Genomic DNA, 24,608 nt, shown 5'->3' on the forward strand with positions numbered 1-24,608 from the left:
CTTTCGAATGTGACTCACCTGTTTTAACCACTGCGGCACCTCGCTTAGTTTCACAGAAAAACTGATCAACTGTCGTAATTGCCAAGCAATGAACTGCTTCCTGCTACTTGATTATCTTTGTGCTGGTATAAAATTTAAAAATGTTATGACATTGGTCCTTTGCATTACAAGTGCAGGTCTATAACATTGCAATTTGAGGAAGCAAAAGCTTTTCGGTAGCCTCTAAATACTGAAATGTTTGCTCTGTCTTAGACTTTAAGAGCTTGTTAAATGTATTAAATATTCTGGGTACAATTAACTCTGTAGGAAGGACTATAAACAAAAGCTTCCTTAAGACTTCTCAAAACAGAATGTTATTCTCTATCCTACTTTTCCCCACGCAACACTGATACAGAAAATCACTGATTATTTCACATACAAGCAACTGCCTTACCTTAACAGGCATTGGTTTTGTTTGTTCAACAGCTGTCAGAGTCAATACGACCAAAATTCAAGTTTTCTGCAAGACACACAAGCACATCGAAGATAACGGTTCACCACTGTTTCTCTCTCTCTCTCTCTCTCTCTCTCTCTCTCTCTCTCATACTGCAGAATTACCTGTAGGAATTCAAAAGCATGTTGTTCCCATTACATCAATGATTCCATACTTGCTTTTGATGAACAGCTGGAAGGAACAGCAAAATGTACCTAGTTAAATACCATATAAGAGTAACTGTAACCTGACCTTCAGTTGTTCCAAGAACCACAGTGGGATTCACTATCTTCTTCTACATATTTGCATTTACTATCCACTAACAGGAAGCAGATGAATGGAAAATGTAAATTTAACCACAAAGAATGATTGTACTTGAGGCCTACATTTCTTTGTAAATTTTCTCATTATTTGCAACCATTATCTGACACTACTGATTAGTGTCTACAAAATTTTAAATTGATATTTGCATTAATTATACATGTATATTCTTGTCAAAGTGAAGTTCTGACCAGACAATCATTTGAGACATCTTATATGCCGAAAAACCAACATCTTTCCTATCCTTGTTTGGAAGGGTAGTTCTTCATTCTTGTGAATTCCCAAGACTTATTTGAAGAAGTCAAATACAATTAATTATGCCAATAAACTGCACACACTGTGTCAAAGTGTCATCTACTCATTTACTGAATTGGCTAGACATTCGACCCAGAGCCAGCTTTTAATATGTTTGGTGCTTCTGAAACTATCAGCTTTGTATTCCCACCAGAGTCTTTTTTATGGATCAGTAAGTAAATATTGTTCTGACTATGTAGTATCTGGGAATGACTAGGGGAATGCCAGGATGATTCATTAAAAAAGGTCAACAAAATTCTTACAAATTCTACTACAACTTAAGTGTATCATCCTTCGATGTTTGATGAATATTAAACTCTAATAGTGCTTCCTTTCCTCAGCAGTTAAGAATACTATTCCTATGCAACATGCCATTTCCATTCCACATTTATTTCACCCTGAAGTCTTCTTCTATTAGTCTAATCATCTAAAAACAACTTATTCTGACTCATACACAAATTTCAAAGAATTTAACTGTACACTTTCCTGCTAAACAATCAATACCACCTCTTCAAAATAATGTAGTGTATTCCTTGACTTGTCAGCCTGAAGAATGCAAATTATTAAAAGTTTTACCTTTCTGCTTCCCATTCTACACCTTCCTCCTGATTGTTTTCTCTCTGCCATTGGAACTTTTATATGCAGTACAAGCTTTTTATCTGGCAGTGATTTAGATTCCTTGAATAACATGGACATGGACATGCCAGAGACACTAAGGCTGTGAGCAGCAGCTGCGGGCTGCTATCTTAAGCAGAGGCACCGTCAAGGTACACACATCATGAGGTGCCACCTGGTGGTGACTGACTGCCGCAGAGCCTGTGGCTCAGGCTCACAGTGTGGGTTACTACTTCTGCACTTTGTAGCTATCCACATTTGGCTCTTGCACTGTCAAGTTGACTTAGTTTGTTTCTAGTCTCAAATGGTTACCGATTTGGAACTGTTGTATTGCTATGCCAACTTCACTATGTCCTGGACTTGTTAGCGTCTAATTCACTTCATGAACACAGTCCACTGTGGACTTGTTGGAATGTGTGTTCATTTCCCTGTGGTTCTGTGTACCCACTGGCGCATGTGACAAACACTTTGTACCTACACTACACAGGACAGAAAACCAGCGATGAGGAACATCCTCACCATGCTGTTTTATTTAGTGAAGCATGGATCCTGAGTTTGTCAAGTTGGAGCAGCAGCAGGAACAGTAAACATTGTTTTTTAGTTTCTCTAAAATCAATAACAGATGACAGCTGATGTTTCCACAAACCCCCTCCCACTCTATCATTCACTTCGTTCGATAAGACAAGCAAGAATCGGTAGGTCTATTCACAGTGTTTAAAACTGCACTACCAGACAAGTCAAACAGATGATCTTGAATGCCATTGTGCATTTTTACAGTTGCCTAGTGGTGGATAAATTATGCCTACTGCCAGGGACCCCAGTAGTTTGAAGTTTTCTGAAGTTTACAGTTTGCTGACTGAATGCTGCGGTCACCAAATGTACATAACAGCAACAAGGCTGAAGTTCAATCAGCGCTGTAAGCAAAGTAAAAAGTCCTATGCAGTGTGGGCTGCTGATTTACAAGGATTAGCTTGCAAGTGTTGTTTGACCTGTCGAAAGTTTGGCACATCTTACGCAGAGTCTCTAATTTAGGACATTACAACTCACCTGGCTCTGGATCATGAGGCTAGTCCAAAGTCTTTAGAAATATTGGAGCCTACTATGAGTGCTGTGTTAAAAACAGCTAAGGCATGTGAAGTGACTGCCTCAGCATAAGCTCTGACAATTCTTCTGGTTTCAAAATGGTTAGTAGTATTAGATGTAATCATGCTCTTCTATCAACTGATAACTCTCGGTCAAGGTCACAATCTGGTTCACTGAGCTCTAGTGCTTCTGGTAATCTGGTGCCATGGGATTCAGTAGTTAGTCCTTCCTCACCCTCTGCATTGGTAGATGCACAAAAAGACAAAAGTGCTTAGTTCTCTATCAACATGCCCTAAAGGAAGTGATTGCTCCTAAAGAGTTTTCCTCCCCATCATACGAGAACCACAGCACAAGTTGTGCCATCAAACCATGCCTGGAGTGTGACCCCTATCATCACTGGCATCGTTGCCCATACCATGATGTCATCTGTTTCACTTGTCACAAGCCACGACACTTTGAAAGTGTATGCATCAGCTGGAGGGCATCTACTTCAGCTGCTAGCATGCTGCGAGCTATCCTGCCACTGCCAGGTACAACAGCAGACAGGATGCAGCGTATCATGCCAGAACTGGATGTTGATAGGGTGATGGTAGACTTTCGGTTGGACACCAGTGCAGCCATGTCCCTCATTAATGGATACTCTTACTGACACATTGGCTCCCCACCATCACATGGTCTGGTGGAAAGTGGCAATGTACAATGGCCAGTCGATCCTGCTCCAAGATCAAATTGTGATGTAAGCTACATACAAAAATGTAGCTCAGCAAATAACCTTGCTTGTTGTTAATTCTTGGATGACTACTAACATTTATGGTTTCACTTTCACACTATTTGGGTTTCAAATTCGGGATCAGAGGAACCTAATTTCTAATGTGATTCCATCTGCAGGACTGGATGCAATGTGTGAAAATTTCAGACTGTTGTTTGAAACTGAGGCAGTGCTATGAATTTTCAGGCACACACCTCTTTGAAGCATTCAGCAGTAGCACTTAAGTTTTGTAGAGCTTGTCCAATATTGTTTACCATGTGTGAACAAGTTAAGGCATAACAAGACAGTTTGCAGAATCTTGGTGTTATCTCCCCAGTCTTATCTAGTCAGTAGCTAACAAAACTGTACAAAAGCCTAATAAGTCACTTTAGATCTGTGTTGGTTTAAAGTCTACCATTAATGCCCAGACTAATGTTTATTTCTACCCAACCCTGAGGCAAGAGGAACTCTTAGCTAAGTTGGCTGGAGGTCACCATTTTTCAAAAGTTGATCTCACTGACGCATATCTTCAGTCACCTCTTGATGAGCCCACGTAACAGTTTCTGGTGATTAATTTATCATGTTCAGATTGCCATTTAGGGTCACTAGTGATCCTGGATTTTTTTAAAGGTGTCTAGAACACCTCATTCAGGACATCCCTAATGGGAGCAGCACTTGTGTAATTTATGACTGTTGTTTGAGTGGCTGCTGTCAATGTCCTATGTTGTCATCTCACCAAGTGTAGTTTCTTCCAGCCAAGAGTCAAGTATCTGGATTACATATTACGTCAAGACAGACTTACACCCACACACGACCATGTGACTGGCATTATTAATTTATCGGAGCCTAAGAATCTTAAAGAATTGCAGTCTTTTCTGGGAAAAGTAAATGATTATGGCAAGTTCATTCCAAATGCTGCTCATATTTCCCACCCACTTAACCAGTTACATAATAAGCGTGCTCTGTTTATGTGGCCAGAGGTGTTTGTGCAACTTAAGAAGTGTCTTACGTTGGGCCCTTGTTTGGTGACTTTCCAGCTGGGCAAAAGGTTTAACACTGGCCACTGATGCATCTGACTGTGGTGTTGGTGCCATCCTGTGGCATAAATTTGCCAACAGCATGGAACAACTTATCGTACTTGCATCTAATATATTGAATTCATTGCAGTAAAATTACACTCAAGAGCCAAAGAAACTGGTACACCTGTCTAATATCGTGTAGGGCCCCAGTAAGCATGCAGAAGCACCACAACATGATGTGGCATGGACTCGACTAACGTCTGGAGTAGTGCTGGAGGGAACTGACACCATGAATCTTGAAGAGCTGTCCATAAATCCATAAGAGAGTGAGGGGGGGGGGGGGGGGGGGGGGGGGAGATCTCTTCTGAACAGCACGTTGCAAGGCATCCCAGATATGTTCAATAATTTTCATGTCTGGGGAGGCGGAAGTGTTTAAACTTAGAAGAGTGTTCCTGGAGGCACTCTGAAGCAATTCTGGACATGTGGAGTGTCGTATTGTCCTGCTGTAATTGCCCAAGTCTTTCGGAATGCACAATGGACATAATGGATGCAGGTGATCAGACAGGATGCTTACATATGTGAAACCTGTCACTCAACTGCACATGCCCCACACCATTACAGAGCCTCCACCAGCCTGAACAGTCCTCTGATGACATGCATGGTCCATGGATTCATGAGGTTGACTCCATACTCATACAGTCCATCTGCTAGGTACGAGGTGCATTCAAATTCTAAGGCCTCCGATTTTTTTTCTCCGGACTGGAAAGAGATAGAAACATGCGCATTGTTTTAAAATGAGGCCGCGTTCATTGTCAATACGTCCCAGAGATAGCAGCACCGTACAGCAGATGGAATTTTACCGCCAGCGGCGAGAATGAGAACTGTTTTAAATACTTAAAATGGCAACATTTTCCTTACTTGAACAGCGTGCAATCATTCATTTTCTGAATTTGCGTGGTGTGAAACCAATTGAAATTCATCGTCAGTTGAAGGAGACACGTGGTGATGGAGTTATGGATGTGTCGAAAGTGCGTTCATGGGTGCGATAGTTTAATGAAGGCAGAACATCGTGTGATAACAAACCGAAACAACCTCGGGCTCGCACAAGCCGGTCTGACGATATGATCGAGAAAGTGGAGAGAATTGTTTTGGGGGATCACCAAATGACTGTTGAACAGATCGCCTCCAGAGTTGGCATTTCTGTGGGTTCTGTGCACACAATCCTGCATGACGACCTGAAAATGCGAAAAGTGTCATCCAGGTGGGTGCCACGAATGCTGACGGACGACCACATGGCTGCCCGTGTGGCATGTTGCCAAGCAATGTTGACACGCAACAACAGCATGAATGGGACTTTCTTTTCATCGGTTGTGACAATGGATGAGATGTGGATGCCATTTTTCAATCCAGAAACAAAGCGCCAGTCAGCTCAATGGAAGCACACAGATTCAACGCCACCAAAAAAATTTCGGGTAACTGCCAGTGCTGAAAAAATGATGGTGTCCATGTTCTGGGACAGTGAGGGCGTAATCCTTACCCATTGCGTCCAAAGGGCACTACGGTAACAGGTGCATCCTACAAAAATGTTTTGAAGAACAAATTCCTTCCTGCACTGCAACAAAAACGTCCGGGAAGGGCTGCGCGTGTGCTGTTTCACCAAGACAACGCACCCGCACATCGAGCTAACGTTACGCAACAGTTTCTTCGTGATAACAACTTTGAAGTGATTCCTCATGCTCCCTACTCACCTGACCTGGCTCCTAGTGACTTTTGGCTTTTTCCAACAATGAAAGACACTCTCCGTGGCCGCACATTCACCAGCCGTGCTGCTATTGCCTCAGCGATTTTCCAGTGGTCAAAACAGACTCCAAAAGAAGCCTTCACCGCTGCCATGAAATCACGGTGTCAGCGTTGTGAAAAATGTGTATGACTGCAGGGCGATTACGTCGAGAAGTAACGCCAGTTTCATCGATTTCTGGTGATTAGTTAATTAGAAAAAAAAAAATCGGAGGCCTTAGAATTTGAATGCACCTCGTACAATTTGAAACAAGACTCATCTGACCAAGCAACATGTTTCCTGTTACCGAAGTCCAATGTTGGTGTTGATGTGCCCAGGCAAGGCATAAAGCTTTGTGTTGTGCACTCATCAAGGGTACACGAGTGTGCCTTCAGCTCCTAAAGCCCATATCGATGATGTTTTGTTGAATGGTTTGTATGCAGACATTTGTTGATGACCAAGCATTGAAATCTGAAGCAATTTGCAGAAGGGTTTCACTTCTGTTATGTTGAACGATTCTCTTCAGAAGTCATTGGTCCTGTTCTTGCAGTATCTTTTTCCAGCCACAGTGATATTGGATATTTTATGTCTTACCCGATTCCTGACATTCCCGTTACTCTCAAAGTGGTCATATGATAAAATCCCCACTTTATCGCTACCTCTGAGGTGCTGTGTCCCATCGCTCATGTGAAGGCTTTAACGCCATGTTCAAGCTCACTTAAATCTTGATACCTGCCATTGTAGCAGCAGCGACTGATCTGACAACTGTGCCACACACTTGTTTTCTTATATAGGTGTTGCCGATCGCAGTGCCATATTCTGCCTGTTTACATATCTCTATATTTGAATACACATGCCTATACCAGTTTATTTTGCACTTCAGTGTATTTGCAGATTGAAAAAGAGGTTTTGGCCATCATTTATGTTGTGTGGAAGTTACATGTCTACCTCTATGGTACCAAGTTTCAGATAGAACAGCACAATAGCTGCAACACTGTTAAAGTTGTCAGAGGCTCAGAGAGGAGTTCAATGTGCAGCAATAAAAATTTTTGATCATTTTCCCAATAATATAAAATATCTGACAGGTAGCAAAGTAAGTTTTAAATCAAATTTAAAGTCATTTCTCCTGGACAACTATTTCTATTCCATTGACAAATTTCTCCTTAAAAGTTGGTATCCAGTAAATAAAATAAACAAACTGGTTTTTAAGTGTAGTTGCACAAGTAGGGATAAAATGATAATGTATTCATTAATGGTAACACTAATCATGTATATACAGGGTGTTACAAAAAGGTACGGCCAAACCTTCAGGAAACATTCCTCACACACAAATAAAGAAAAGAGGTTATGTGGACATGTGTCCAGAAACGATTAATTTCCATGTTAGAGCTCATTTTAGTTTCGTCAGTATGTACTGTACTTCCTCGATTCACCGCCAGTTGGCCCAATTGAAGGAAGGCAATGTTGACTTCGGTGCTTGTGTTGACATGCGACTCATTGCTCTACAGTAATAGCATCAAGCACGTCAGTACGTAACATCAACAGGTTAGTGTTCATCACGAACGTGGTTTTGCAGTCAGTGCAATGTTTACATATGCGGAGTTGGCAGATGCCCATTTGATGTATGGATTAGCACGGGGCAATAGCCGTGGCGCGGTACGTCTGTATCGAGTCAGATTTCCAGAACGAAGATGTCCCGACAGGAAGACATTCGAAGCAATTGATCGGCGTCTTAGGGAGCACGGAACATTCCAGCCTATGACTCGCGACTGGGGAAGACCTAGAACGACGAGGACACCAGCAATGGACGAGGCAATTCTTCGTGCAGTTGACGATAACCCTAATGTCAGCGTCAGAGAAGTTGCTGCTGTAAAAGGTAACGTTGACCACATCACTGTAGGGAGAGTGCTACGGGAGAACCAGTTGTTTCTGTACCGTGTACAGCGTGTGCAGGCACTATCAGCAGCTGATTGGCCTCCACGGGTACACTTCTGCGAATGGTTCATCCAACAATGTGTCAATCCTCATTTCAGTGCAAATGCGCTCTTTACGGATGAGGCTTCATTCCAACGTGACCAAATTGGAAATTTTCACAATCAACATGTGTGGGCTGACGAGAATCTGCACGCAATTGTGCAGTCACGTCATCAACACATATTTTCTGTGAATGTTTGGGCAGGCATTGTTGGTGATGTCTTGATTGGGCCCCATGTTCTTCCACCTACACTCAATGGAGCACGTTATCATGATTTCATACGGGATACTCTACCTGTGCTCCTAGAACATGTGCCTTTACAAGTACGACACAACATGTGGTTCATGCACGATGGAGCTCCTGCACATTTCAGTCGAAGTGTTCGTACGCTTCTCAACAACAGATTCGGTGACTGGTGGATTGGTAGAGGTGGACCAATTCCATGGCCTCCACGTTCTCCTGACCTCAACCCTCTTGACTTTCATTTATGGGGGCATTTGAAAGCTCTTGTCTACGCAACCCCGGTACCAAATGTAGAGACTCTTCGTGCTCGTATTGTGGACGGCTGTGATACAATACGCCATTCTCCAGGGCTGCATCAGCGCATCAGGGATTCCATGCGACAGAGGGTGGATGCATGTATCCTCGCTAATGGAGGACATTTTAAACATTTCCTGTAACAAAGTGTTTGAAGTCACACTGGTGCATTCTGTTGCTGTGTGTTTCCATTCCATGATTAATGTGATTTGAAGAGAAGTAATAAAATGAGCTCTAACATGGAAAGTAAGTGTTTCTGGACACATGTCCACATAACATATTTTCTTTCTTTGTGTGTGAGGAATGTTTCCTGAAAGTTTGGCCGTACCTTTTTGTAACACCCTGTATATCCCATTAACTGACTCATTCCACATCATTTCAACAAAAGAATCGTTCAAGCTATCTATGAAACATGTAACCAACATTTCTTAGTAACTGCACTTATGACATCCGTTACAGAACTACCATGCAACACTCTACGGCCAATGTCCTGTTTCATTTGCTGCGTGGCTCTGATGCCAATTTTGACAGACATGAAATGCTGTGTTTTGCATTGGACATGAATCAGTGGCACACCGCTTGTGGCAGGCAACGTGGCAGCAGAGGAAAGTTGAGATTTGCTCCTTCGACGGGTGTTGTCCATGGTGTGGCGGGCCCGACTGAACATTTGCCTAAAGATGTGGACCCAGAGTGGTGTCGTTACTTTTCCCTCAGGCACAGACTTAATGTTATGGAAGGAGTCATGTTGTTAGTCGCGGATGACATGGAGTGTCAGGTGGTAGTCCCTCCCACACTCTGGCTCTGCATATTACAACTCGTCCACACTGCACATTGGGGAATGTGCCGAATGAAAGCGTTGGTGCAGTCTCATATGTACTGGCTGGGAATAGATGTTGCTGGTGAATGATAATCTGCAACTGCTATATCTGTATGCATAACCAGTCAGCCTCTGCACAGCGTTTTAACCTGTGAGTCCACCCTGGCCATCCATGGCTAAGAGTACCCACAGATTTTGCCAGCCCCTTCCAGGGAATGGTTGGCAGTTGGTCATTGATGCCCCTTCAATTCTCCATATGGTAGTATGGGTATCTACAACATCCTCCAGGATCAAGGTATGGGCCTTACCTACTATCTTTGCTATGTAAGCAGCCCCAGCTACTTTAGTTTCTGCCAATGGACCACAGTTTATGGCTTCAGGATTTTTTTATATGCAATTATATCGAGCACCTGACCACGACCCTGTTGCACCTGGTGTCCAATTCAGAAGTCTAGCAGTTGGTTGGTACATTCAAGCTGCTGATGAAAAAATTTTGATGGTGGCAAACTCAATGGATGCACTGCCCAGATTCCTGGGCATGTACCAGTCCACCCTTGTCAAGGGGTGTAACCTGGCCAAGATTTTGCACAGGGACCAATTATGAGCCTGTCTGACCTTCCGCATCCAGCAGAACAGGCTCTGTGCCCCCACTACCAGCCAAATAACCATGTTGACTGTCACATATGGGCATGCATGTTTAGTTGAAATTCCAGGTGGCCAGTGGACCTAGAGAGTCATGGTTGTCAACTGAGGGAGGGGGGGGGGGGGCACAGATGTTTGAGGTGGCAGTCAGCCAGAAGCAGCTGGTCTGCCACCACAATCAACTCTGCCAATCGCATGACATACCATTCCCAAACCCTCCTCAGGCACTGATGGGGCACCACTACTGGATCAAGCAGTGGGAGCCAATGCAAGTGGATCCCTGATCTGTCCACACTGTGCACACCTCCTGCTCTACTGCTGGTGCCACCCATTCTGAACAATCATGGGACCGTGCATGTTCTTGGAATGGGGTGCTGATTGAGGATGGCCTGTTGGTGTCACCCCCACCACACGTGACCCAACTTGCGCCTCTAAGATCTTTACTGGGCCTCAGTGCCTCGGTCCATGCAATTGACACCACTTTCCCTCTGGCCATGGAGGACATGTTGTTTGAGCTATTGGTGGTGATTCTGGTTTCACCCTCTACCTGTCCTTGACACAGTTGGCATAGGTCAGGCCACTTCATGACCTACATGCTGTTTAAATGAATGAGAGGTTTTGTATCTGAAAGTGATTTGAATTTCCCACCTAGCACAGACATGGACATGTCAAGAGGTACTAAGGCTGCGAGCAGTCGCTGAAGGCTGCCAGAATAAAGCAAGCCACTGCAGAGATATGCGTGTCACATCAAGCCACCTGGTGGTGACTGTCACAGAGCCTGTGACCCAAACTTGAAGTGTGGCTCACTACTTGCTGTACTTGGTCATTGTTTGTATCGCACCAGTTAAGAGCCAAATTGATTTAGTTTGTTCCTGGTCTTGAGTGATTACTGAGTAGGCACAGCTGTATTGCTACACCAACTTCACTGTGTTCTGAACCTGTTAGTGTTTTGTTCATTTCATGAACTCAGTCTATTAAGGACATATAGGGACATGTGTTCATTTCCCCATGGTTCAGTGAACCCACCAGAGCAAGTGATGAAAAGTTTGTACCTATGCCACACAGGACAGAAGACAAGCTAAAATAATCTTAATGCATCATCTTGATGGTGTACACTTTTACTTAATAGCTGTGGGTATGTGCCTAATACATAACAAATTACAATTTTCAAGACTTGATATCACCAAGTTGGTTGGTTGGTTGGTCACGAAGTATTTCATGGACCACTTCCACGATGTACTGTATTGACATAGAACAAGTCAATTAAATTAATTCTCATTTTACGATGGCTGCATCTTAAGCATTCAAGGCTAAGTTCACAGAACAGAAAGAAATGTTAAATTCAGTGACAGGAATTAGTATGTGGGGGTTTGGTATTATAAGCTACATGTTTCCAAACAAGAATTTAATCTATGGAGTAAAAAGGATTGCCCAACATGAATGTATGTCAATAGAGAGAGAGCTTTCTAATTTCTGTTTGTGAATATCTCATAAAATTCATCTATTCATGTTACTAAAGAGTTGTTAAAATTTTGTGCACTCACCATCATCAGCTTCTGCTTGAGATGGGGACATAACAGGCTGTTCATAGTTATCATCACTTTCTTCCCAGGGACTTACTGAAACAAAATTAATATCCATTCCAAAAACTATCAAAATATTTCAAATAAAATATGTTGCACACTGAACATCAAGCATTTCAAAAATGGTTCAAATGGCTCTGAGCACTATGCGACTTAACTTCTGAGGTCATCAGTCGCCTAGAACTTAGAACTAATTAAACCTAACTAACCTAAGTAAGGACATCACACACATCCATGCCCGAGGCAGGATTCGAACCTGCGACCATAGTGGTCGCTCGGCTCCAGACTGTAGCGCCTAGAACTGCACGGCCACTCCGGCCGGCATCAAGCATTTCCTAATAATACATTTCCACAACATACCTGTATATTCAAGGTACTTTACCACCATAATAAAAAGAGACACTTGCAACCACCAAAGCAAATATGAAACTACAGGAAGTGTGTACACATATCACATGTGTGCACACATACGCGTTATTGCTTCATTTTCTCCATGAGCGGGGTAAGAGTAAGAGGGGTAGGGATGCTAGGGACAGTGCAAGCAAAGGAGCAGTAGTACAGGTGAGTAAGGGACCAAAAGAGGCAAGAGTGAAAGTAAGATGTGCAACATTGAGACAAAATGTAATGGAAATAGGTTGTATATGGGAAGAGAAAGCTAGTTTCAGGGAAGGAGTGAGAACATGGAATTAGAACAAGGAAAGGAGGAGCAGCAGAAGTTAGTGGAATATATGAGATTTGAGGGTGGGATGGACATTAACACCAGTGCACTAAATAAGAGCTGCTGGAGGAGAGTATCCAGATGGAATGAGTTGAAAAACAGCTTTTCAATTTAACATCATCATGTTAAGTAGCATGCTCAGTAACAATGTCATCAAGTTTACAACTGGGTATCGTTTGTCAATAGTGACTTGTTAACAGGAACACCTGGTTAATGATTCAGGCCATTGTTGCAGCAAATTTGGTAAGTGAGATGGCTACTTCTCATAGGCCTGTGTGTTCAACAGATGTTTCTCATTTTTAGAGCATGACGAAAAGTAGACTTTTTAGGGCTTCACAAAAAGAAGACAAAGTCCTAATAGGGGGTAAAGTTCAACTGATCCAATTCTTGGTGACCCTCTGCAATATGTAGATGTGGTTGTATGCTGCATGTTCACCAGTTAGCAGTTCAGCATCCACAGGCAGCATGGCTGAAGGTAGGGATATGATGATAGGTTATTAGCTATCGAAGTGCTGATATTTTGATGCAGGTCTGAGGATTCATAAGTACTAATCAAAGTGAACATGCAGGAGGGCACTCCATGAACAGAAGTGGCTCAAATTAAAAACTGTTAACAATGTGCTGAGTTGTGGAGCAATGTTGAGAGGAGTGCCTTAGTCCTACGCCCACAACTAAAGTGACCTCAGTAAATCCAGCCACATGAGGGTTGTTGCATTTTGGATGGCTAGGAAGAGCCCCTCTATATGACCTACAAATAGGTTAGTATAACATATGACTGTGCCACAGATTTATTTGAAGATCTAACTGTCATCACACAATATCACTTTTGGTTAGAAATAATCAGTTGGATTTATCAGAGTTTAGAGTCTGTAGGGCATTAGGAAAGTACATTTTAACAGCACCAATGCCACGGATGTCGTGTGGTCGATGGACTGGAAGGTGGTATCACAAGTGAAAAGCACAGAGCTGCTGGTAGTGGACAATGGAGGAAATGGAAGTGTAATAATTGTGTGCCGAGATTAGCTTTGGCGGAAGCATCACACAACTTAAGGAGACCATCCTATAGCTGATCACCTGAAACATACTTTCTTTTCATTAAATACTTAATGTCATGCTGAAACATGATAGAGCAAATATTTAAAAATAGTCTGGGCTACTATTATATCTGGACCTTAAGGAATTCATACTAAGTTTGTGCTCCCTTAGAAATCTGAGTGTCAAATGGTGCAAAGAGGTACACCGAAGTGTTTAAAAGGCTAAAGAATATTTCATGGTAAAATGCATCCATTACTCGAAGGAAGAAGCACAACTAAACTACAGACTGGTTCTTGTAACCGAACTGCTTGAAACTCACAAGAAGAGAGTTTATGCAGGGCTCTGTTCTGAAGACAGCTGCAGAGTATACCAGACTGGAAACTCATTTTAAGCAATCATGTATGTTTTAAGTGTAATAAAAGTATATTATTAATTGTTTCAGTATTTCATCAATGTTGTGCAAATGATTCCTGTGTAAGTGCAATTTAAATTAAATATTGCATTTCTTTATTAGGAGTCAAATGAAATACTGCCACTATGTTACTAGGCTAGCTTAAGCCTGCCCACACAAACTACTAACTTGAAGGGTTAATAATCATAATTGGGTGTATACAGAAAGCCTCAAAATATTACTTTGTCTGGACACAAAACGACTCCATAATTCACAATGGATTTTGTTCCTTTTGAAGGTAAGCAACATGTGAAACATTAACAACGGTGTAATGTGGAGTGGCTAGAGTCCTCTAGCCATGGAGTTTAACATTGATGTTAACATACATTATAAATTTCTGCATCTATAATCCACAAGCCACTTAGAGAACTACAATCATTTCCACCTTTCCTGTCCTAACTGTTAACCCTCAAGTGGTTGCACGGATGACAACAGTCATCCACTCCTCTTCGACTTGCAACCATTAATTTGTTTTGGCAACAATGAGGACCAGCCTCCAGGTGTCTGCAGGCGAGGGGTTGAGACACACTGTAGCCACACGTGTCAGCTGAAATTTGTCATTTGCTAAGAGCAGTTGTACTTTATTTTGCCTAGATGACATATATCATCCACGCAACCTTTCACGTAAGTATTTTTGACTTATGTATTCCTTCAGTATTTCACTTACTTAACACTTTTTAGCGCACATTACATCATATTAAATATTTTAACTGTATTTATCTCTCTTTTTTAGTTATTTTCTTGTTTTATTTCAGTAAAACAAAGTTTCCATTATGGAAAAAAGCAGTTCAGACCCTAACATTTGGATGAAGTGGCTGGAGGAATGCGATTCAGATGAAAATGTGAAAATTCAATCACATAATATAATAAGCCACTTATTGGGGCCAAAAGACAGAGCTAAAGATGGTAAAACAAAAATAGATGCATTGCGACTATTTGTTGATGATGGAATAATCAGTATCATTACAAAAGATACAAATCTGTATATTCAGAAAATTAAGAATAATTTCTCCAGAGACAGGAATGCTCGTCTCACAGATGAAATTGAAATTAATGCCCTGATTGGAATTATTTTCCTTATTGGTTCTCGCCTTTGTCGCAGAACAAGTACTCAAAAATGGGATAACTCCAAAGAATGTGGAATAGAAACTTACTACACATTAAAATTGCTACACCAAGAAGAAATGCAGATGATAAACAGATATTCATTTGACAAATATATTTTACTAGAACTTTCATGTGATTACATTTTCACGCAATTTGGGTGGATAGATCCTGAGAAATCAGTACCCAGAACAACCACCTCTGCCCATAATAACGGCCTTGATATGCCTGGGCATTGAGTCACACAGAGCTTGGATGGTGTGTACAGGTACAGCTGCCCATGCAGATTCAACACGATACCACAGTTCATCAAGAGTAGTGATTGGCGTATTGTGACGAGCCAGTTGCTCGGCCACCATTGACCAGACGTTTTCAATTGGTGAGAGATCTGGAGAATGTGCTGACCAGAGTAGCAGTCGAACATTTTCTGTATCCAGAAAGGCCTGAAATATGCGGTCGTGCATTAGCCTGCTGAAATGTAGGGTTTCACAGGGATCGAATGAAGGGTAGACCCACAGGTCGTAACACATCTGAAATGTAACATCAACTGTTCAAAGTGCCGTCAATGCGAACAAGAGGTGACCAAGATGTGTAACCAATGGCAATCCATACCATCACACCACGTGATACGCCAGTATGGTGATGACGAATACACGCTTCCAATGTGCGTTCACCACGATGTCGCCAAACATGGATGCGACCATCATGATGCTGTAAACAGAACCTGGATTCATTCGAAAAAATGACGTTTTGCCATTCGTGCACCCAGGTTCATCGTTGAGTACACCATTGCAGGCGCTCCTGTCTGTGATGCAACGTCAAAGGTAACTGCAGCCATGGTCTCCGAGCTGATAGTCCATGCTGCTGCAAACATCATCGAACTGTTTGTGCATATGGTTGTTGTCTTGCAAACGTCCCCATCTGCTGGGATTGAGACGTGGCGGCACGATCCGTTACAGCCATGCAGACAAGATACCTGTCATCTTGACTGATAGTGATACGAGGCCATTGGGATCCAGCACGGTGTTCCATATTACCCTCTTGAACCTACTGATTCCATATTCTGCTAACAGTCATTGGAAATTGACCAACCCCCCAGTTGTCGTGATACGATAAACTGCAATCACGATAGGCTACAATCTGATTTTATCAAAGTCAGACATGTGATGGTATGCATTTCTCCTCCTTACATGAGGCATCACAACAACGTTTCACCAGGCAACACTGGTCAACTGCTGTTTGTGTATGAGAAATCAGTTGGAAACTTTCCTCATGTCAGCATGTTGTAGGTGTTGCCACCAGTGCCAAACTTGTGTGAATGCTTTGAAAAGCTTATCATTTGCATATCACAGCGCCTTCTCTTCCTGTCGGTTAAATTTTGCGTCTGTAGCACATCATCTTCGTTGTGTAGCAATTTTAATGGCCAGTAGTGTATTTATCAATGAGTGAGCATAGGTTCATTTTCTGATGTGGTACCTCTGCTTTGATGACTACAGCACAAAAGCAGACAGAAGAAAATCAGACAAGCTAGTGCCAATTTGTGACCTTATGGAACAATTTATAAAGAATTTTCAGTGTTACTTCACACCAGGCGAATACCTCACAGTTGATGAACAACTGCTTCCTTTTAGGGGGAAGTGTTCCTTCTGGCAGTTTATTCCAAGCAAACCTGCCAAATATGGAATAAAGGTATTCACACTAGTAGATTGTAGAATGATGTACACAATGAATTTAGAAGTTTACTGTGGAAAACAGGAATGAGGGCCTTATTTAGTCAACAGTGCTGGAAAAGATGTCCTCTGCCTTGCAAAACCAATTTATAGCTCTAATAGGAATATTACTGGTAATAATTCATTTTCCAGTATTCCTCTGGTGGAACCATTACTTGGAAGAAAAAAAATAAATAAAAAATAAAAGGGAGCTGCCAAAAAAGTTCCTACCAAATAAAAAGAAGCAATTGAACACTTCTGTTTTTGGTTTAAAAAAATAAGACTCTTGTTTTGTACACCCAAAGAAAAAACAAATCCATAATTCTGGTATCTTCAATGCACGAGGATGATTCAATTGATGTATCTACTGGACACAAAAGAAAACATGAAATTGTCACTTTTTACAATAAGCAAAAAGTTGGTGTTGATGTGGTGGATCAGCTTTGTACAAACTATTCAGTGGCGAGGAACACAAGGAGATGGCCTGCTGTTATTTTCTTCGATCTTCTGAACTTGTCTGGGATACACGCACAGTGCATATAATCAGTGAATAATGGCTATAAAGCAGTAAAACGAGATGATTTTATAGAATCGTTTTGCTGGGAGCTGATTTCACACCAAATACAACAATGTGTCAAAAATCCTCAGGTGCCAGTTGAAATTAGGAGAAAAAGGTGATCTTTTACTTGAGACAGAAGTACCAAAATTCAGTCAAAATGAACACTGGCCTGCAGGTGCAAGGATGCCAGATCTGTGGCCGAGCAAAAAATAAAACTACAAGAAGGTTGTGCTCAAAGTGTCTAGATTGGGTATGCCCAGATCATTGTTCCGACATGTTTAACGACTGTTTTGAATGATTTTATTTTCGTTTATTAACTTTCTCAAATGGAACTGATATAAGGTTAAAATTACATTTGTAAAGTATGTTGTAAAAGTTTGCGAAGTTTGTGTATTTCACATTTTGTGTTTGTACTTATTTTTATACAAACTAAGATTCATAATTAAAAATAAACCATTTTAATGTATATTTTGTTTTTGGAACTCATATTATGGCAATAATACATATTAATAGAAATAAAAATACATTATATAATCACATACAACAGATAAACTCAGTGGATGACCATTGTCATGAATTCGACCCACTGTGTAACTTTTTTAGGTGCCACCACTGGAAGCTTAAGGATGACTGGGAAGAACTACAATTATGCAGACGGGACCCAACATAAGACTTGTAGAACTAGAACAGAAGTGTTGTGTCTGCTCATCATGACCTGTGGCTGTGGCACTTTATGATGTTTAGTGTCTTTCTGCAAACCTTAGTTGCTTCAAACATGCTGATTTGTAAAGGGAAGGACCATACTGAATTCACTTCAAATTTTTAAAAATTTACTTCCATTCAGAATTTCAGTAGATTATAAAAGCAGAGAGAGAGAGAGAGAGAGAGAGAGAGAGGAAGAAAATAAGGCAAACAAAATATTTTCTGTAGCACTTCTTGGACAAATATAAAAATGGCTGGATGCAGAATTTGGATAATAATGGGCAGAGTTTAGGAGAGGTAGGTCATGCACGGAACAAATCATCAATCTGAAGTTGATAGTGCAAGAAAGAACTTTGGTACATTTGCTGGACTGGTGTACATTTGCAGATTTTAAAAATCCTTATGAGTCTATGAACTTTATTCCAAACCATGGAAAAAGTGGCACAGACAAGAAAACAGAGGAGCTCTTCAAATAAACACTAACAAATACAAAACCTAAAGTAAATTTTATTGGAGAAATTTCAGACTCATTTGAGATTCAGAAAGGAGTTATACAAGGTGATGGACTATCTTCAGTCTTGTTTAACTATGTTCCTGAAAAAGTTATGAGACAATGGAAGAAGAAATTGACAGAAACTAATTTCAGAAGTGGAATATAAATTGGGTGTAAAATGGATAGAGGTAATGACAAACACCAAAACAGCACTGTCACAATTAAGCACAAATAATGGAATCTCGGAAGAACAAACACATTTTTGTTTCTAGGAGATGGAGGAGAAAAAGAAATCACCAAAGCAAAATTACTTATGACAAACTTTACATTTAACTTCACAAAAGAGGGTTGCAATAAAAAAATTCATTCTTCAGAAAAGCAAAAATTCATCCTTACAGGACAGTAATTCGGCCATAATGCATAAACACACTAAAAATACTAATTTTATTATCAACTAAAAAAAAAGCAATCAGAAAAGAAAGATTTTGAGAAAGATACTAGGAAGAAACATTTGAATTAATAACTTCAAAGTATATAATTGTATAGAAAATATTACAGACAAAATTAGGAGAATGGTAACATTGTGCAGGAACATTCAAAGAATGAGTCCTAGCCAACTGATTAGAAAAATTGTACAGCATTTTAGAAAATTGAAATGGAAACTGGCTTAGAAAGGTGCATACGACCTACAACAAATTGGCCTAAGTCAGAAAGAAATTTAACTGAGCGAAATATAAAAACCAATTTAAGACACAAGAGGCTTAAAAATACAGGGAAGAAACAGTCCACTCTGACTTGAAAATCATAGCCTCTTCATTCTGAGAGCTTCCCTCACCGATCTTCAGGTTTTCTTACTATGTAGCATATAAAGTGAGATTCACCAAACATGACTGACAACAGTTGCAGTGCCTGTCTCTTCACACCCTTTTCATCTGCTGAGTTTCCTTCCTAGGTTGGTGATATACATTGTGTATCCTTCCTCCCTGGAGTGTTCATGTCCAGCACTAAGGACATTCCATATGAATGCAGAGCACAGACCCATAATATTATACTGTGGGATATAACTTTGAAAGTATGCAAAGTAAACAAGCTTTTGTCTTTCAGTGTCTTAGCCAGAGGACATTATTCTTATAATGAAGATTGTAACATTCAGATTTTGCCAGTCCTCAGAATTTGAGCATTCCACTTCCTTATTATTTTACCACAATATGACATTAAATTTCACTACTTCAAGTCTTCCATGTCAGAAACTGTAAGTAGTCTGCCTTGCAACAGTTAAGTGCACATCTGTTTTCTGTAACATTATTGAATGTTGTTCACTACCTCATTTGCTATATGATTAACACTGTTTTCCACTTGTTTCGCAACATTGCTTGTCTCGCCTGCAAACATACACATATCTAAATCAATTTTCATGTTTACAGACAGATGACTGACATATCATTTACCATGAAAAGCAATGATCCCAGAACAGAACCCTGTGGCACCATACACTTTACAGCACATTATAAGATTCTGATCTATTCTCTGTTTGTTGACACTGGATCACTTTTTCCCCCCTTGGTATGAAATGAATCATTATTCAACTTTCCTCATAATTCCGTAATGTTCCAACTTACGTTAAGTATAGCATGGTCCACAAAAATAAATTATTTTGTTTACTCAAAAGATGGCACCTGCTATTCTAAACTTAACATTTAGCACTGCAAGTGTCTTACATACAGAAAATATTTGCATATTCTGTTGATACTCTTTCTCAAAGCCAAGTTACACATATGCCAACATATTGTCTGGACAATAAAACCCCAGTTAACCAAACTTAGCTCAACTGAAACCCTAGTTACCTGAGGGGAAAAAAAGACCGTACTCATGGAAATAATTCAAGGTGAAAGTGCACTTGCTGCAGTTAGTTGGGAGAGGTGAATGCTTGACCTTGAGTAACATCCCCACCAACTGACTCAGCTGTCCCAACAAAGCTACACGGCCCACTATAGTGAATTTGAGTGATTGTTTCTTTCCAGTGCATATGTATTCCCGCATTTTGCTACAAAATATTGTGTACAGTATACTGTATGTTAATGTACTGTAATCCTATAAATGTTATTTTATCTTTAATAAACAAGATAAGTGTAGCCTACAAAGAGATATTTGAACATGTTTGACCTTCAAAGCTTTTCAAAACTGCATACTGTAATTGCAATACAAAATATTGTAGTACTTATTAGATTTTCATCATCTAACCAAAACGATTGTTGTCAAAAATGGCTTTCACCCCTTTAGTTCAGTTAACAGGGGTTTTATTGTGCTCACTCACACATTGTTTTCTCAAAACAAAACTTTTGAAAACACCTGTAGCAAGGATATTGGTATGTAATTGACTTCATTACTTCCTTATTCCTTTTATAAACTGGTTTTACAAATGAGTAATTCAGTCTGTTAGGAAACCAATTTCAACACATTGTGCAGGTGGCAGAGTACAGAATTGATGTATGGTGCACTGATCACCATACAACTACCGAATATTTCACCATAACCATATGACACTTTATTCTTCATTGATGTACTAATTTATTCAGTTTCCTCCTTGCTTATTTCCTATAGCTGCATGTGGTACTAATGTGTTAGAAGACCAGTTTTTAAACATTCCGCATTCCTGCATATACCAATTACATTTTTATTGACTTTGAGAGCTACTGACTTGCCTATTAATCAGGACAGTCTATTCCACTAAAAGAACTCCTATTGCCTCACAATTTTCCTTTCATCAACAATGAAACAGTCTGATTTGCTACAACCCTTAATTTGTTGCATTGACACCAGTGTTTAGCCATGGACAGGACAGTGTTAATTTTTTTCTCCATTTAAAGACTAGACTTCCCAGTGCCTACTACGTAGTTCCTGACTTTATTAGCAATGATGCCAGTGACCAATGTACACACTTCAGTGATCTCCAAAGCTATTCCATAACTACATCCACATAAAAAACCTTGAAGGCATCCTTTGGTTTCCTCTCATTTGATTGTTGTATCAGAAGGTGTCTACTTTACTAGTCTACAACATCAAAAGTGTCAAAAAAGTTTTATGAATATTTGGGTAACATCAGCTTCCTCAAATGTATAAATTAAGGGTCTGTAGAATATAACTCTGGGATAAGACAATGGTGACAATTAGGAATGACACAGTGCTCCTTAGAGCACACTGGAGTGCTGGCCATACAGTATCATCATGAAGCATGAAGAAATCGCAGTCGGCAAATGCCTCATGGATGAATGTTCTCTGGGAGGGGTTATATGCTGTTTCAAAAATTTGACGACAGCAGGCAGAGCCATAGCCAATATGAACTGTAGCAGGAGTGCAACATCTGCCAGCAGAATGAGTGCTTCATTATATACGAATTGTAGAATCGTAAAGGCTCTCGTTGATAGGTCAAGAGTGCACTACACAAAGGAAGCAGCTACTCGAATAGTAGAGAACTTGTGGAATGCACATGAAGATTTCTTAGTCTAGGTTGTTGATCGAGGTACTCTGATGAATAGTGTCAAAATTTTGTCAGTAAATTATCAAAGTATTCGTAACAAAGTTCTCGCATTTACTGCCCTCCAGAAAATTTCTCATGCTCAAACTATTCACAGGTCTGAAAACTGACTGAAATCTGAAGTAGAAAGCTCTAAGAGATTTAGTGGTTCACAGAACATAAATCAAAAAGACAGATTAAACCAAGAAAGCTAGGACAGTATTTTTGCTAGAAAGAGTGGATCAGCAGTTTTTAGCATCCTACTTCGACAATGAAGTTGACATTATTTGATTTCAGTAAGATGGCTGGAGAAGAATTGTGAGCAAAATTTAAATGGATTGTAAATCATGCTCTGGAGGAACATGTGCCAAGAAAAGATCTACCATGGCTTAACAACAAAAGCTGGAAAATGCTGAGGAAGCAAAGGCTGTTGCAGTCTCAGGTCAAATGAGAATATGTAAATGATACTAGGCAAAAGTTATTAGAAATTTATGTGGCTGTAAAAACATCAATGTGTGAAGCGTACAACAACCACCACTGTCATACCTCAGCAAAAGATCTTGTTGAGAACCAGAGAAAATTCTGGCCCTACATAAAATCACTAAGTGGGTCTAAGGCTTCTATCCTGTCACTTCTTGATCAATGTCTTGTGGCAGCAGAAGGCAGCAAAAGGAAAACTGAAGTTTTAAATTTTAGTATTTAAAAAACCATTCATGCAAAAGAATCATACAAACATAATATCATTTGACCATCACACAGACTCCCATATGGAGAGCTTAGTAATAAGCATCCCTGGCATAGAGAAACAACTGAAAGAACTGAAAGCAAAGAAGTCACCAGATCCAGATGAAATGCCAACTTGTTACAAAGAATACTCTACAGCATTGGCCCCTAAATGAGCTTTCATTTATCATTACTTTCTCACCCAGTGAAAAGTCCCAAGTGACTAGAAAAAAGCACAGGTGACTCCTGTATATAAGGAAAGAAAAAGAACAGACCCACAAAATTACTGACTAATATCTTTAACAGTGGTTTTCTGCAGAATTCTTGAACTGTTTCTCAGTTTGAATATAATAAATATCCTCAAGACAAAAAACCTTCTGTCCACTAATCAGCACGGTTTTAGAAAGAACCTCTCATCCAAAACTTGGCATGCCCTTTTCTCAAACGATATCCTGGAACTATGGGTGAAAGGCAACAGGGAGGCTCCATATTCTTAGATTTCTAACAAGCATTTGATACAGTGTCCCACTGCAGACTGGTATTGAAGGGGCAAGCATATGGAATAGGTTCCCAAATATGTAAGTGGCTCTATGACTTCATAAGTAACAGAACCCAGTACCTGTCCTCAATGGCAAGTATTCATGAGAGACAAGGGTATTTGGCAGACACAGTGAGTAGCATTCTTGGTGTGATGAAGTCCATGTAGGTCTAAATGTAGAAAAATGTAAGTTGATGGAGACGAGTTGGAAAAACACACATGCAATGTTCAAATACAGCATTAGCAGTGTGTTGCTGGACACAGTCACATCGACTAAATATCTGGGCATAATGTTGCCAAGTGATATGAAATGGAATGGGTGTGTAAGGATTGTTGTATGGAGGGCAAATGGTTGCCTTCAGTTTACTGGAAGATATTTAGGAAACTGTGGTTCATCTGTAAGGAAGACCATGTGTAGGAAACTACTGCGACATACTGTTGAGTACCACTTGAGTATTTGGTATCGGTACCAGATTGGATTGAAGGAAGACATCGAAGAAATTCAGAGGTGGGCAGCTATATTTGTTACCAGTAGATCTGAACAATATGCAAGAGTACACATATGCTTTGCGAACTCCAATATGAATCCCTGTAGGGAAGGCAACATTCTTTTTGTGGAATACTATTGAGAAAATTTAGAGAACTGGCACTGGGAAGCTCACTGCAGAATGATTCTACTGCCGACAATATAAATTTTGTGTAAGGACCATGAAGATAAGAGAAATTAGGGCTCGTGCAGACGCATATAGACAATAATTTTTCCCCTCACTCTATTTGCAAATGTAACAGGAAAGGAAATTCTTAGTAGTGGTACAGGGTAACCTCCATTATGCACCACACGGTGGCTTACAGTGTATGTATGCATGTATATGCAGAATGCAGATGTAGATATGACCTCCACCAGGGAGGCATCAGTGTCATCCTGGTGTGTGAAGTAAATGTCCATCAGTACCCAGGGAAGAGCCTCGGTCCACTGACCCCCATGGCACATGAGGGCAGCTTTCAAAGTACAATGTCAGCGTTTGAAGAGACCATTGCTTTTTTGGTGGCATGTGGAGGTACAGTACCGACAAATGGAACAGATATTACATAGTTCATTGAACAAAGCCAATTCAAATTTCTGACCTGGATTGGTGCTCATAGAGGCCAGGAAACCAATACAAGAGATCCAATTATTGA

The 24,608-nt window shown here is 40.5% G+C and overlaps 1 protein-coding gene across 5 annotated transcripts in view; it reads right to left on the minus strand.

Moving 5' to 3' along the window:
* The window catches only part of LOC126184545 (uncharacterized), a 414,668-nt gene that overhangs the window by 112,969 nt on the left and 277,091 nt on the right, over positions 1-24,608 (minus strand). For all 5 annotated transcript variants that reach the window (XM_049926963.1, XM_049926962.1, XM_049926961.1 and 2 more), the window contains one exon: positions 11,845-11,919. In XM_049926963.1, the coding sequence (XP_049782920.1) occupies positions 11,845-11,919 (75 nt within the window). The remainder of the gene's footprint in view (positions 1-11,844; positions 11,920-24,608) is intronic.

Source organism: Schistocerca cancellata, chromosome 4 (assembly GCF_023864275.1).
Source record: "Schistocerca cancellata isolate TAMUIC-IGC-003103 chromosome 4, iqSchCanc2.1, whole genome shotgun sequence".
NCBI classification, from domain to species: Eukaryota; Metazoa; Arthropoda; class Insecta; order Orthoptera; family Acrididae; genus Schistocerca; species Schistocerca cancellata.